A 16,233-nucleotide genomic window follows, 5' to 3' on the forward strand; every position below is an offset into this window, starting at 1 on the left:
CTGAAGGCGTCTCCCTCGTTAACCTGTAATCAATGAAGTAGTTAAAAGGTCTGGGGTCGATTACAGGTGTGTGGTTTTGCATTTGGAAGCTGTTGCTGTGACCAGACAACATGCGGTCTAAGGAACTCTCAATTGAGGTGAAGCAGAACATCCTGAGGCTGAAAAAAAAGAAAAAATCCATCAGAGAGATAGCAGACATGCTTGGAGTAGCAAAATCAACAATCGGGTACATTCTGAGAAAAAAGGAATTGACTGGTGAGCTTGGGAACTCAAAAAGGCCTGGGCGTCCACGGATGACAACAGTGGTGGATGATCGCCGCATACTTTCTTTGGTGAAGAAGAACCCGTTCACAACATCAACTGAAGTCCAGAACACTCTCAGTGAAGTAGGTGTATCTGTCTCTAAGTCAACAGTAAAGAGAAGACTCAATGAAAGTAAATACAAAGGGTTCACATCTAGATGCAAACCATTCATCAATTCCAAAAATAGACAGGCCAGAGTTAAATTTGCTGAAAAACACCTCATGAGGCCAGCTCAGTTCTGGAAAAGTATTCTATGGACAGATGAGACCAAGATCAACCTGTACCAGAAAGATGGGAAGAAAAAAGTTTGGAGAAGAAAGGGAACGGCACATGATCCAAGGCACACCACATCCTCTGTAAAACATGGTGGAGGCAATGTGGTGGCATGGGCATGCATGGCTTTCAATGGCACTGGATCACTTGTGTTTATTGATGACATAACAGCAGACAAGAGTAGCCGGATGAATTCTGAAGTGTACCGGGATATACTTTCAGCCCAGATTCAGCCAAATGCCGCAAAGTTGATCGGACGGCGCTTCATAGTACAGATGGACAATGACCCCAAGCATACAGCCAAAGCTACCCAGGAGTTCATGAGTGCAAAAAAGTGGAACATTCTGCAATGGCCAAGTCAATCACCAGATCTTAACCCAATTGAGCATGCATTTCACTTGCTCAAATCCAGACTTAAGACAGAAAGACCCACAAACAAGCAAGACCTGAAGGCTGCGGCTGTAAAGGCCTGGCAAAGCATTAAGAAGGAGGAAACCCAGCGTTTGGTGATGTCCATGGGTTCCAGACTTAAGGCAGTGATTGCCTCCAAAGGATTCGCAACAAAATATTGAAAATAAAAATATTTTGTTTGGGTTTGGTGTATTTGTCCAATTACTTTTGACCTCCTAAAATGTGGAGTGTTTGTAAAGAAATGTGTACAATTCCTACAATTTCTATCAGATATTTTTGTTCAAACCTTCAAATTAAACGTTACAATCTGCATTTGAATTCTGTTGTAGAGGTTTCAATTAAAATCCAATGTGGTGGCATGCAGAGCCCAACTCGCGAAAATTGTGTCACTGTCCAAATATTTCTGGACCTAACTGTATTCTTGTACAAAGGAGCAGTATTATAGTACTTATATTCTTGTACATAGGAGCAGTATTATAGTAGTTATATTCTTGTACATATGAGCAGTATTATAGTAGTTATATTCTTGTACATAGGAGCAGTATTATAGTAGTTATATTCTTTTACATAACAGCAGTATTATAGTAGTTATATTCTTGTACATAGGGGCAGTATTATAGTAGTTATATTCTTGTACATATGAGCAGTATTATAGTAGTTATATTCTTGTACATAACAGCAGTATTATAGTAGTTATATTCTTGTACATAGGGGCAGTATTATAGTAGTTATATTCTTGTACATAGGAGCAGTATTATAGTAGTTATATTCTTGTACAAAGGAGCAGTATTATAGTACTTATATTCTTGTACATAGGAGCAGTATTATAGTAGTTATATTCTTGCACAAAGGAGCAGTATTATAGTAGTTATATTCTTGTACATAGGAGCAGTATTATAGTAGTTATATTCTTGTACAAAGGAGAAGTATTATAGTACTTATATTCTTGTACATAGGGGCAGTATTATAGTAGTTATATTCTTGTACATAGGAGCAGTATTATAGTAGTTATATTCTTGTACATAAGAGCAGTATTATAGTAGTTATATTCTTATACATAGGGGCAGTATTATAGTAGTTATATTCTTGTACAAAGGAGCAGTATTATAGTAGTTATATTCTTATACATAGGAGCAGTATTATAGTAGTTATATTCTTGTACAAAGGAGCAGTATTATAGTAGTTATATTCTTATACATAGGGGCAGTATTATAGTAGTTAAATTCTTGACCATATGATGCAGTGTTATAGTAGTTATATTCTTGTACATAGGGGGCAGTATTATAGTAGCTATATTGTTGTACATAGGAGCAGTATTATAGTAGTTATATTCTTGTACATAGGGGGCAGTGTTATAGTAGTTATATTCTTGCCCATATGATGGAGTATTATAGCAGTTATATTCTTGTACATAGGAGCAGTATTATAGTAGTGATATTCTTGTACATAGGGGCAGTATTATAGTAGTTATATTCTTGTACATAGGGACAGTATTATAGTAGTTATATTCTTGTACATAGGGGGCAGTATTATAGTAGTTATATTCTTGTACATAGGGGGCCGTATTATAGTAGTTATATTCTTGTACATAAGGGTAGTATTATAGTAGTTATATTCTTGTACATAGGGACAGTATTATAGTAGTTATATTCTTGTACATAGGAGCAGTATTATAGTAGTTATATTCTTGTACATAGGAGCAGTATTATAGTAGTTATATTCTTGTACATAGGGGCAGAATTATAGTAGTTATATTCTTGTATAGGAGCAGTATTATAGTAGTTATATTCTTGTACATAGGGGCAGTATTATAGTAGTTATATTCTTGTACATAGGGGCAGTATTATAGTAGTTATATTCTTGTACATAGGGGCAGTATTATAGTAGTTATATTCTTGTACATATGAGCAGTATTATAGTAGTTATATTCTTGTACATAGGGGCAGTATTATAGTAGTTATATTCTTGTACATAGGGGCAGTATTATAGTAGTTATATTCTTGTATAGGAGCAGTATTATAGTAGTGATATTCTTGTACATAGGGGGCGGTATTATAGTAGTTATATTCTTGTACATAGGGGCAGTATTATAGTAGTTATATTCTTGTACATAGGGGCAGTATTATAGTAGTTATATTCTTGTATAGGAGCAGTATTATAGTAGTGATATTCTTGTACATAGGGGGCGGTATTATAGTAGTTATATTCTTGTACATAGGGGGCAGTATTAAAGTAGTTATATTCTTGTACATAGGGGGCAGTATTATAGTAGTTATATTCTTGTACATAGGAGCAGTATTATAGTAGTTATATTCTTGTACATAGGGGCAGTATTATAGTAGTTATATTCTTGTATAGGAGCAGTATTATAGTAGTTATATTCTTGTACATAGGGGGCAGTATTATAGTAGTTATATTCTTGTACATAGAGGGCAGTATTATAGTAGTTATATTCTTGTACATAGGGGCAGTATTATAGTAGTTATATTCTTGTACATAGGGGCAGTATTGTAGTAGTTATATTCTTGTATAGGAGCAGTATTATAGTAGTTATATTCTTGTACATAGGGGCAGTATTATAGTAGTTATATTCTTGTACATAGGAGCAGTATTATAGTAGTTATATTCTTGTACTTAGGGGGCAGTTTTATAGTAATTATATTCTTGTATAGAAGCAGTATTATAGTAGTTATATTCTTGTACATAGGAGCAGTATTATAGTAGTTATATTCTTGTTCATAGGGGCAGTATTATAGTAGTTATATTCTTGTATAGGAGCAGTATTATAGTAGTTATATTCTTGTACATAGGGGGCAGTATTATAGTAGTTATATTCTTGTACATAGAGGGCAGTATTATAGTAGTTATATTCTTGTACATAAGAGCAGTATTATAGTAGTTATATTCTTGGACATGGGGCAGTATTATAGTAGCTATATTCTTGTACATAGGAGCAGTATTATAGTAGTTATATTCTTGTACATAGGAGCAGTACTATAGTAGTTATATTCTTGTACATAGAGGGCAGTATTATAGTAGTTATATTCTTGTACATAGGAGCAGTATTATAGTAGTTATATTCCTGTACATAGGGGCAGTACTATAGTAGTTATATTCTTGTACATAGGGGCAGTACTATAGTAGTTATATTCTTGTACATAGAGGGCAGTATTATAGTAGTTATATTCTTGTACATAAGGGTAGTATTATGTACATAGTGGCAGTTGTTAGGGCCAGGTGGACGGGCAGACCCAGAAGGTGAATCCACTGGGCTGAACACCTCACCGAGGGCAAGGTGCCCGGTAGCCGGGGCACTAGCAGGACAGTCCGTTTAGAGGAGTGGAGTAAAGAAGTCCCTGGGACCACGGGGTCTCTGAAGGTAGTCCGGGTGACGGAGCTCAGGTTCGGAGGCCGAGATGTCGTCAGGCAGAGTCCGGAACCAATGGAGCGAGAAGACGGGTCACCACAGGGATCGGAGATGGCAGTAGCTGACTGGATGGCAGGCCGTGACCGTTCGGGGTTCGGGTATTGTCAGGACCAGTTGGCGAGGCAGGATCGGCTCTACGAGAGAGATAGGTGAGTATATCACAGACACAAGGAGACCTGACTCCTAGCTTAGAAAACACGAAGAACAGGCCCCGCCCACTTGGAAAGGATCCCCCTATATACCCAGTACCTGATCCTTCAATATCCTGTTGGAGGACACTGGCCCTTTAAGAAAGGGTCAATGACCGTGCGCGCGCCCTAATGCGCATGCGCGAGGCCCGGGTGCCAGAAGCCAGGGCAGAGAGCGGTGAACAGGAGGCAGGGGAGCCGGCCTGGAGCAGAGCTGCCGACGGGCGCCGGGAGCGGGGACCGAGCCGCCTGGGGAGCGCAGGTGATGGGGGCTGGAGGCTGTGGAGCGGGGAACGCCTGATAGAGGAGCCGGGGAGCGAGGCAGGGAAGCCGGGGAGCGTGGCAGGGGAGCCGGGAAGCAAGGCAGGGGACCCGGGGAGCGTGACAGCAGTATTATAATAGTTATATTATTGTCACAGTGCTCTTTTGGGGTATTTAAAATGTTGCTGTATTTTTTTGTCTTTCAGGAGAATATTGGGAGAAGGCTTGTACCACTCCTCGGCAATATCCTGTATGTAAACCCTGTGAGGAGGGAACATTTCTTGCATTCAGAAACTATTCACCTAAGTGCAAACGATGCACCAGTTGTCATCTAGGTAAAGTGCAGAACTACATTATGGCAAGTTATCAATAATAAGTGACAGCCTCACAGGGGAAAACATGTGTAGAGGATCCAGTATTCTGTTGTTGGAGACAGTACTAGGAGGGAATGTGATTTTCCTGTTACCTCTGACTCTCCTGGCACAATTGCTCCTCCTGGAACCTTTGCTTGTAGTCCAGTCATTGAAAGATGTGTTTTTTTTCTCTACACGTTTCAAAGCCATCTGACTTCTTCACTAGGATGCCACCATAGTTGACTGAGGGTGTAGCCTGATAAAGAAGTCAGATGGCTTTGAAACGCGTAGATAATAAAAAAGGCATCATTTATTGAATCTCCTGGAGGTTTCTCATAGTGCCATCCCCTTATATGTAGGTGAATCTTCCCTTTTTTTCCCAGTAAACATTTTGATGACATACAGTACATTATAGAGTCATGAGAATAACTATGAATTCTGTGGTTTTAGATATCAGGACATAATAATAATAATAATAATAATAATAATAATAATAATAATAATAATAATATTAATAATAATAATAATAATAAAATGGTCCTTAGATTTTCTAAAAAAATTAGGTAAATATGGAAGCCAAAGTGCATAAGCAGTGTGTGAAAAATTAAGTACACCCCATGCATCAATAGCATGTTAATACTACTTTTACCAGCAACAATAATTTTCTGTGTTACTTTATCTTTTTGTCACATCATTCTGGAGGGATTTTGGCCATCGCTTCTTTATAAGATTATTGGGCATTTGTTTATATACAGCACTCTTAATCCCTTAACACTATGCACTGTATATAGCCGTCATGACTAGAGATGAGCGAACATGAACTGTAAAGTTTGGGGTTCGTTTCGGACACCGGGTGTCCGGTGCACAAACGCGAAAGTCTGTGTCCGAGTTCAGCGTTCATGTTCTGTTCGTATGCTAATAAAGTTTATTGAAAGGCTGCAGGGCAGCCAATCAACAATCTTTATTGCATCGGGAAGATCCCTTTATGCTGCTGTGAACAAAATCAATCAATTAAAAAAAAAAATATGACGTGGGCTACCTACTTATTTTTCATCAAAAGCGGGGGTAAAGCAGACAACTGTGGGCTGTACTCCACAGCTGTCTGCTTTACCTTGCTTAATTATCAAAAATAGAGGAGATCCCAGAGTGTTTTTTTGTTTCAATTATTAAATTATTTAAAAAACCAGTAGGGTCACCCCCTTATTTTTGATAAACAGCCAAGGTAAAGTATACAGCTGGGGGCTGGTATTATCTGACTGAGGGGGCCCATGGTTATTTGGCCCTTCCCAGTCTAAAAATAGCAGCTGCCCCAGAAGTGGTGCATACAATAGATGTGCCAGTTGTGGAGCTTTACCCAGCTCTTTCCGATTGCCCTGGTGTGGTAGCAATTGGGATAATACTTTTTGAGGTTGATTTCAGCTGTGAATTGACAGATGATATTACCGTAAGCCCAGAGGTTATTAATGGATTGGCGTCTATCAGACACCCCCATTACTAACCCCTCAAGAGTAAACTTAAAAAATATACACACAGGAAAAAAATAATTTATTTGAATAAAGACTCCTCCACCCTCCCTCATTCACCAATTTATTAATTAAAAATAAATCACCAAAATTTCAACGTAATCCAGTGGATTAATGTCCCACAATGCCCATCAATTCTTATGGAGCTTTGTTATGAGAATGTTCTGAGAACGAGGCTCCATAGGTCACTTCCAGGCAGTGGCAGGTAAGAAATTTCTCACACTGACCTATGGAGCCTTGTTCTGAGAACGTTCTCCGAATAAAGCTCCATAGGAATCGATGGACATTGTGTGATATTACAAGAATGGATTGCGTCGTAACTTCAAGAATTTATTTTAAAACCAGTGTGTGGTCCCCTCAATTTTGATAATCAGCCAAAGTAAAGCAGACAGCTGAGGGCTGCAGTCACCAGCTATCTGCTTTACCTGCATTAGTTGTCAAAAATAGGGGGGACGTAATTTTTGCTTTTTGATTTATTTTCTATCCACATTTGTTTGCAAGGCAATTTCCCTGCTCTTCCCCCATTTTGCTTCCTTTGGCAACCTCCGTGCCCTTACTATAACCATTTTACAGAATGACATACATATCATGACCAAAGGACGAGTGGACCTGTGCAACTTCGGGTTTGGTTGGCACCAAAGTTAGGGTCCCCATTGACTTATATGGGGTTCGGGGTCTGAGGTCAAGTTTGTGCCAATTCCAGGTCCCGAACTGAACTTTTCACTTAAGTCCATCTGAACCTTAGTCATCCTAACATGCTAATGAGCGCAGGAACTCACAACCTTGTGGCTAGTTCCCTCGCTCATTAGCATATCATAAAGGATTTTTAGAAATACTTTTTCTAAAGATCTCTTTATCTATGCTACTAGATAGAGGGACAGTTAGACAGGGATTAGCAATATACACCCAGAACTGCTCGTGGGTCTGGGTGCATACTGCACCTGACAGGTTTCCTTTAACATGTTAACTGAGGCCTTTAGAGGCTAAGCTGCAGCTCTTGTTTTTTTTCTATTTCTATGAATATTGCAAGGTCTGACCTTGGGGTGAATTGATGGAACGTCCACTGCTAGGAAGACTTGAATGTATTCAATAAGCTTTCTTCCTGTAGAATGATTACCCGCAAATTTAGTTAGAAATGATCATTGAGGATGTATTTCCTATTTGACATTGTGGTAACACTCGCCTGAATATTCTAGAGCAGCAAACTGCAAAAACTTCTGCTTTTATAGAGGTGGTCACACTTGCTAGTGAGAAATTAGTCCTGGCTGTAGCGTACCCTTTTATTTGTTAGAAGCAGTAGGAAGGTAGTTCAGTTTTTTTTACACACTGCTTCTGAATTTTGGGCTAGTTTTGTTTAATAACTAGTGACAAAGCAAAACAACCAAGGAAAAAAAGCAAAAGTGAGCAAATACCCTAAAATAAATAAATAAATAAATAAATAAATCACAATAGTGCAAAAAAACAAAATAGGGTACTTAGTTAACATTATTTTGATAAAAATAAATGTAAAAGCCATCCCACCATGTCAAGGTGACCCATATCAGGATGGTCCTGGCATTGTCATCTAAATCTTTAAAAACTTACCATATGTCTCGTGATGTAAAGGTAAATATGGACTGAGCAGGATCGAGGCCCAACATAGACACCGAGCAATGGGAAGCTTTATAAGCGTAATGTCCAGCTCAAAGAATGGGAGACCTCTCATGGTGACTATGGGATATCGGGGATCCAGAGCTCCTAAGCTGTCCCTCAAGCTAAGAGGCCTTATGGTATTCCTAATCTCAGGGATACTCCTGTTGGTGGAGAGGCCTGAGTTTCCTTCCTGGCCCTGCTCTTGACCAGTCCTGATCTGATCTCCCTACCCTTCCCCCTAGGGAGGGATGGGACAGGAGTGTGATCAGATAAAGACAGAGAGGAGAAAACCAAAACTCTGTCACACACACACACACACACATACACACACACACACGATAAGACAATAAGAGATTCAGGAGGAAAACAAGAGCAGGAAGGAAGTACAAAACAACAAGGGGTAAACTCCACAACCGTACCAAGTAAAAAGTACAATTATCACCAGAGAGAGTCTGGGACACAACACCTCACAGACCAACATAGAATAAACTATAACTGGCATGGGTTTAAGGTTTCAACCAGCATAAATAGGAGGGGAGCAGATGTAATAGGCGTCCCCACAACATATAATCAAGGAGCAAGCAGACCAGCAGAGATTAACTCTTGCTAGCCTGCCTATGAATCAGTACACACAAGTCGACACCCGAATCTGCCTGTTTAGATCCCAGGCACCAGAGAAACCACTGGGCAAAGTGTCAGAATCTGCAATCTGAACAGCACCCAAAGCCGCTATGACAGTCGATGCAAAACTCTGCGTGACATGATCACACCCTAACTAATGACACGGTGTAATCTGTCAGGTGTTGTTGTTCCTCTGAGGCTGCACTTAACTCATGTTAATTATTATGTCCTGATACCTAAAAGCCAGAATTCAAAGACGGTGTACTTAGCATTTCTAGACCAGTTCAGTTAAGTGGTAGACATACTGTATAATAATATAAGATTTGCACAGAGTTTAGCCTGTCTCTATCTTTCTTTAACAGACATAGAAGTTGAAGAGGTGAAATGCTCTGCAAAAACAGATGCAAAGTGTGTGTGTAAAGCAGGTTATTACCGGGATCAGGATGACTGCAGAGTTTGTAGAGCATGTCACAATCGGAGAATAATCAGCAATTGTGAGTAGAAATCTTCTTATTATCATCTCAGATCAGTCAAAATAATTGTCACGGGGTATGTAATGCTAGGGTCTCCTAGCCTGCATTAAGACTGGGGCCCCTGCACTGTCCCTTATCTCGAAGGTAGGCTTGATGGTAGCCAGGTCCGAGCCCCCAGTGTGACCCTGTTTCCTGTCCGAGCCCTGATACTACTCTACCCCCAATCAGGGTGTGGGCCGGAATCCCAGTAAAGAAAATGCCACAAATAGGCACAGACAAGGGTAAATGAAAACTCGTGCACACTGCACTGAAACACAAAAGAGGGAAAATATGTGCACTGGGGAGTAACACAAAAAGGGGTAGGAACTAAATGCACAACTGGAGGACTCACACACCAAGCAGAACCGCAACTGTAGATCACCACATGGCTGGATAACCATCGGAACCAAGGAAGCAAAGCTATATCCGGCAAACAGCCCCAGAATCCAAAATCTTATAAAGGCTGGAGATGGTGTTCAGCAGCCATGACACCCAGCGAGTGCAACGCAGAACACTGCTCGACAACAATTGTCTGGTTTAAATTAAAAAACATATCAACAAATGCCTTCTTACTAATTTCAGCGAGGACCAGGTACGTCCGTGCATCACATTGAGAGCTGCCTTCAGTGACAAATTAAGGGGGCAAATTAAACAGGGACAAATTAAGAGTAGCCAGGACTCAGTTTAGAGGCTGTGGCCCCCCAGCAGCCAATGTATAATGACACATGTTACATAATTCCGTTGACAGGTCACATGATTAACACACAGAAGCTCTAGTGCACACTGCAGATGCAAAACGATAGACAGCAGCGTGCTATGCGCCGCACAAGTTCTTTCTCTTATGTACAGCATTATACATCACATAATGCTATGAATAATATAGGCTACTATGTTATAAGAAACGTTGCTATATAAAACAAGAGGACGCTATATAATACAGGATGGAGCTATAAATAACAAAAGGGAATGCTGTGTAATAAGGGAGGACACTATACATAATGACATGGGATGTAATGTAATAGGGGATCGATTGCTCAATGTGCATTGTTCAATAGCCTGTTTAAACAGACAGACTGCAGTAAATGACTTCTGATCATTAATGGTTTACAGTCAGTCCATGTAAACATTCCCCTATACAGTACCCCTATACATTATCTCTATACAAAATAAATGTTTAGATCCAGTAACGTACCGCTGATGCCTCACTCGATTACAGCTTTTTTTTCCTCCATCTTGTCAAACCTTCTTATTGACATCCTAACTCCATGACTTGGTCACTGCAAAGATTGCCGCACTGATCACCGCACCCCTAAAAATAAAAAAGTCATATATATATATATATATATATATATATATATATATATATATATATATAAAAACATAAACATATGTTTCCTGAATAAGAAATCCCCCCACACTGCACCACTGAATACAGGATGCACCACACCATTAACATATAATAAGTTATTATGCTGCCCACCATTACAAATATAAATTGATAATCCACCACTATGCCCCCAATTAACTATAATTATCCGTGTTTAAATATATAAATTAACTAGCTGTACTACCCGGCTTCACATGGGTTAATAACTGCTATTAACAAAATAGAATGTATTAACAAAAATGTATTCTGCACACAAAAAACACAAAACAAATAGATATAAATGTAATTATTAAAAGGCAAAAACTAAGCTAATAGAAGCATTTTACAACATATATTTCAATACCACAGATATATCTCACACAGATTTAACTAAATTGGCCAAGTAATGTGCTCCGTCTGTCTCTTATCAGGTCTGTCTCTTTCCAGGTCTGTCACTTTCCAGGTCTGTCTCTTTCCAGGTCTGCCTCTTTCCAGGTCTGCCTCTTTCCAGGTCTGCCTCTTTCCCGGTCTGCCTGTCTCTGTCTCTTTGTTTCTTTCCCCATCTGTCTCTTTCCCCGTCTGTCTCCCCGTCTTTTTGTCTGTGTCTTTTCCTGTCTGTCTCTTTCCATGTCTGCCTGTCTTTGTCTCTATTTCTCTTTCTCTTTCCCCATCTGTCTCTATCAAGGTCTGTGTCTTTCCCCACCTATCTTTGTCTGTCTTTCTGGCTGTCTCCTCCTTCCCTGTCTGCCTGTCTCTGTCTGCATGTCTGTCTGTCTGTCTCTTTCCCCATCTGTCTCTTTCCAGGTCTGTCTCTGTCTGTCTCTTTCCCCGTCTGTCTCTGTCTGTCTCTTTCACCGTTTGTCTCTGTCTGTTTCTTTCCTTGTCTGTCTCTATCTCTCTGTCTCTTTCCCTGTCTGTCTCTCTCTGTCTCTCTCTATCCGTCTCCCCACTGACATCTTATTACCTCACACATAAGCTTCTTACACTATGAATGTCTTTTGTTCCTATAGCAACCAATCACAGCTCCTACTAATAACCTGTAGTTCCAGCCTCCATTTACTTTAATGAAGGCATGTTTTTTGGAGAGTAACTGTAAAGCGCGGGGTTAAATTTTCCTGTCAAAACATAGTCTATGACATTCCCTGGGTCACATGACGTGTCTGTGCAAACTTTTGTGATTGTAAATGCGACGGTGCGGATACACTTTTCGTTTCACTTTTCCCCCATTATGTAGATAGGGCCAAAATTGATTGGTAAATTGGAACACGCAGGGTTAAAATTTTGCCTCACAACATAGCCTATGACGCTCTCGGGGTCCAGACGTGTGAGTGTGCAAAATTTTGTGGCTGTAGCTGCGACGGTGCAGATGCCAATCCTGGACATACACACACACATTCAGCTTTATATATTAGATTAGCTACTGTGCTGTTTCCCCCAACTCATTACCAGTCATTGTCTTGAGTCCTCAATGACCCATCACTGTGCACCTCCAGCTCCCCTGATTCATATAATTATGTTCTCCTCCAATTCATTACATTTACATGCCCATCTCAACCCCAACTCATTATAATGTCCTCTCCCTATGCCCCCCTCTATTCATTATAATACAGTGAGGTCCAGAAATATTTAGACAGTGACCGAATCTTTGTGACTTCAGCTCTTGATATTATGAAGGGTTTTTCTTCACCATGGAAAGGACTCTGTGATCATTCATCACTGTTGTCTTCTTTAGACATGCAGGCCTTTTTGAGTTCCTAATCTCACCAGTACACTATTATTTATTGCAGAATGTACCAAACTGTTGATTTGACAACTCCTAACACTTCTGCTACCTCTGTGATGGATTTGTGGGTTTTTTTTTTGTTTTTTTTTCAGTCTAATAATGGTCTGCTTCTCTTCCATTGAGAGCTCCTTTGGCTGCATGTTGTGAATTCACTGGTTCCAAATGTAAATGCCACACCTGGAATCAGCTCCAGACCTCCTTAATTGATGATGGATTAACGATGCAATCGCCCATTAAAGAGCTTTTTAAATAACTGTCCAATTACTTTTAGTCCCTTGAAAAAGAGGCAGCTAGCTATTAAAGAACTACAAATTCCTAAAATCTTACTCAAATTAGGAAGTGAATACCTCTAATTAAAGCTGAGTCTCCATTTTACACCCATATTGATTCTATAACTGTATCTTGAATATATTTTTGGAAACAGCTAAAATGCCAAAACATGTGTCGTTGTCCAAATATTTACGGACTTAACTGTATTTTTTTTGAAGTTTTTGATACTTACCTCTCCATATGATCTCCAGCTGCTCCACTTTTTTTTGCAGCCGGAGCATACAACTCTCTCAAGCTGTAATTGTAGCTCAATAAACCTCTTGCTCGAGTCTCTACAGAATGTCTGCTCTGCCTTCTCCATCAGTCTCTATACTTGGCTCTCCCAGGCAGGACAGTGACATTAGGAACATTGTTTTGCAGAAGTCTCTTTCCTTATGTCAGGGGTCAGTATCTTTTTTTCTGCCCAGGGCCATTTGGATATTTATACTATTAGTCAGGGACCATACAAAATTATCAACTTGAAATTTATCCTGGTATATTTGGTCAAACATTTAATTAACTCTCGCCTAATGTGAAGGCGGGAGATGATGTTGCTTTTCCAGATTTGCATCAATCTGGACTGCAGTCGACTCTTTGCAATGATAAGTTTTGTAAATAACTCACATTTATAAAACCCAAACAGTGGGAGGTCTACTGTATATACATCACATAGGAGACACTGAGACTGCTTGACATACATCACATAGGAGACACCGAGACTGCTATACATACATCACATACGAGACACCGAGACTGCTATACATACATCACATAGGAGACACCGAGACTGCTATACATATATCACATAAGAGACACTCACTGAGGCTGATGTGCATACATGACTTAAGAGACAGACTGCTGTATATACATCACATAAGAGACACTGAGTCTGCTTTATACTTTACATAGGAGATACTGAGATTGCTGTGTAATCATATAGGAGGCACCAAGACTGCCTCATATACATCACGTAGGAGGCACCGAGACTGCCCTATATACATCACATAGGCAATACTTAGGCTGATGTGTATACATCACATACATCACATAAGAGACACTGTGCGTGCTGTATATACATCACATAGGAGATACTGAGACTGCTGTATACAACACATAGGAAAGACTGAGCCTGCCCTATATATATCACATAGGAGACACCGAAACTACTGTAGTTTCATCACATAAGAAACACTGAGACTGCTGTATATTGTGAGATGCCGAGGGGAGAAGTACTAGAGAACAGGTATGTTTCCCCTCGGTTCATTTCATATGTCTCCATGTATTGATTGTGGAGCGGTCGGCCCATGCAAATGGGCTGGAAAAAGCTGGGAACATTATATCTGGCTCAGCAATAAGTTAGTCACTGAAGCCTGTTTATTTCAGTGTAATTTTGGGTTCGGTTTTTCCTGGAGCAATCAGTAGGAATGGCAGTGGGACTGGTTGCTCCCTTCTCCACATTCAATCCAGGGTTTTGATTCCTCACTGGATCAGCTGAAATAATCAGGAGGCATTCAGAACAGGGAACCTGCTGAGGAGAGGGACAGGCTTATGGCTGCTGGGGCTGAGACTCCATACCTCCACTGGCTGTGCTGAGGAACCCACACAGTAAGAGAATACTGTTTTGTTTGTTACATAGGTTTATTTTGTAGTTAGCATTCTGTTGTTAGTTAGTGGCCAGACGGCCTTAGACATTTATTTTCCTGTTTTTGCATGTGTAACACTGAGGCATAAGTGTACACAATAAACACGGCAGTGGCCGTATCTGTTTGGAACCTGCCAGTCTGCCGCTGTCATCTGTGAATCCATAGCCACTCGCTTGGACCAAAGAAAAGATCCCAGCTGAGCTATATTCCCTGTCTCACAAATGGTGTCTCGAATGCGGGCATTAGTGGCTATTGGACTGTGACTGCAGATAAACCGTTCTATGGGCATTGTCTCTTGTTAATGTCCTGGCTGAAAGCTCCTGTGCTGCTGAAGAGCCAAGAGACCAGCAATATGGAGGAGCTGCTGAAACAGTTGGTGCAGACCAATACCCAGCTACAACAGGCCAATGTCCACCAACAACAGGCCAATGCCCAGCTACAACAGGCCAATGTCCAGCAACAACAGACCAATGCCCAGCTACAACAGGCCAATGTCCACCAACAACAGGCCAATGTCCACCAACAACAGGCCAATGTCCACCAACAACAGGCCAATGTCCAGCAACAACAGACCAATGCCCAGCTACAACAGGCCAGTGCCCGGCAACAACAGACCAATGCTTACCTCCAGAAGGCGCTGGAGCAGCAGCATCAAATGCACCAAGAGCAGTTAAATGCAATAAAGGAGGCCTTGGTTCGGCAGCCGCGAGACACAGAGGACTGTGCACAAAGCCCTGCCAGTGCGCGGAAAGCTGTACAAAAGACTTTGCTTAAAATGACTGCTGATGATGATGTGGAATCATATCTGGCAGTGTTTGAACGTATTGCAGAACGTGAGCGCCTACCGGTGGACGAATGGGCTGAAGTGGTCGCTCCATTCCTGATTGGAGATCCGCAAAAGGCATATAATGATCTAAGTGGAGCTGATGCTATGGACTATAGTAAACTAAAAGGCGAAATCCTGGCAAGGCTGGGAGTAAACACATATGTACGGGCACAGCGGGTACGTCTATGGACTTTTGTGGCACATCAGCCAGCTCGTTCACAAATGCATGACCTCATCCTTCTGGTAAAAAAATGGCTGCAACCGGAAACTTTGACGCCTGCACAGATGGTGGAACGTGTTGTCCTAGACAAGTACCTGCGAACCTTACCGGCTAAGATCCAGAGGTGGGTCGGACAGGGTGACCCAACTAGCGCTGACCAGTTGGTGAATAAGGTCGAGCGTTACAACGCTTCTGAAAGCCTACTCCAGGTAACGCTTTCACCTTGCTGGGGTTCTAGGAAATCGCCTGAAAGTCCTGCTAAAACTACTCCTTTTCCAAAAGAGAATGTCGCAACTAGGGGTAGCAGGTCCACAAAGGACTATGTTAGTGGTGCAATTTCTCAGCAAGTCACCAGGCCCATACTGAGGTCCCCAACTGGAAGGCAAGGGCCCATACAGTGTTGGCGATGTCGTGGGCTCAGCCACGTAGCTGCTAACTGCCCATTAACTACAGAGCCTATGGACTGTAACACTACAAGGCGTCTGTCATTATACGTACAGTCAGTCTGTGCTGCGGAGATCCTCACAGGAAATGAACAACATGTGTGTTGCATTGAGGCCAACGGCTATAGTGTGAATGCCA

At 41.0% G+C, this 16,233-nt stretch overlaps 1 protein-coding gene across 1 annotated transcript in view; it reads left to right on the plus strand.

Moving 5' to 3' along the window:
* The window catches only part of TNFRSF25 (TNF receptor superfamily member 25), a 69,389-nt gene that overhangs the window by 21,040 nt on the left and 32,116 nt on the right, over positions 1-16,233 (plus strand). The window contains exons 3-4 of the mRNA XM_075327295.1: positions 5,070-5,198; positions 9,355-9,486. Coding sequence (XP_075183410.1) covers positions 5,070-5,198; positions 9,355-9,486 — 261 coding nt within the window. The remainder of the gene's footprint in view (positions 1-5,069; positions 5,199-9,354; positions 9,487-16,233) is intronic.

Source organism: Anomaloglossus baeobatrachus, chromosome 11 (genome assembly GCF_048569485.1).
Source record: "Anomaloglossus baeobatrachus isolate aAnoBae1 chromosome 11, aAnoBae1.hap1, whole genome shotgun sequence".
NCBI classification, from domain to species: Eukaryota; Metazoa; Chordata; class Amphibia; order Anura; family Aromobatidae; genus Anomaloglossus; species Anomaloglossus baeobatrachus.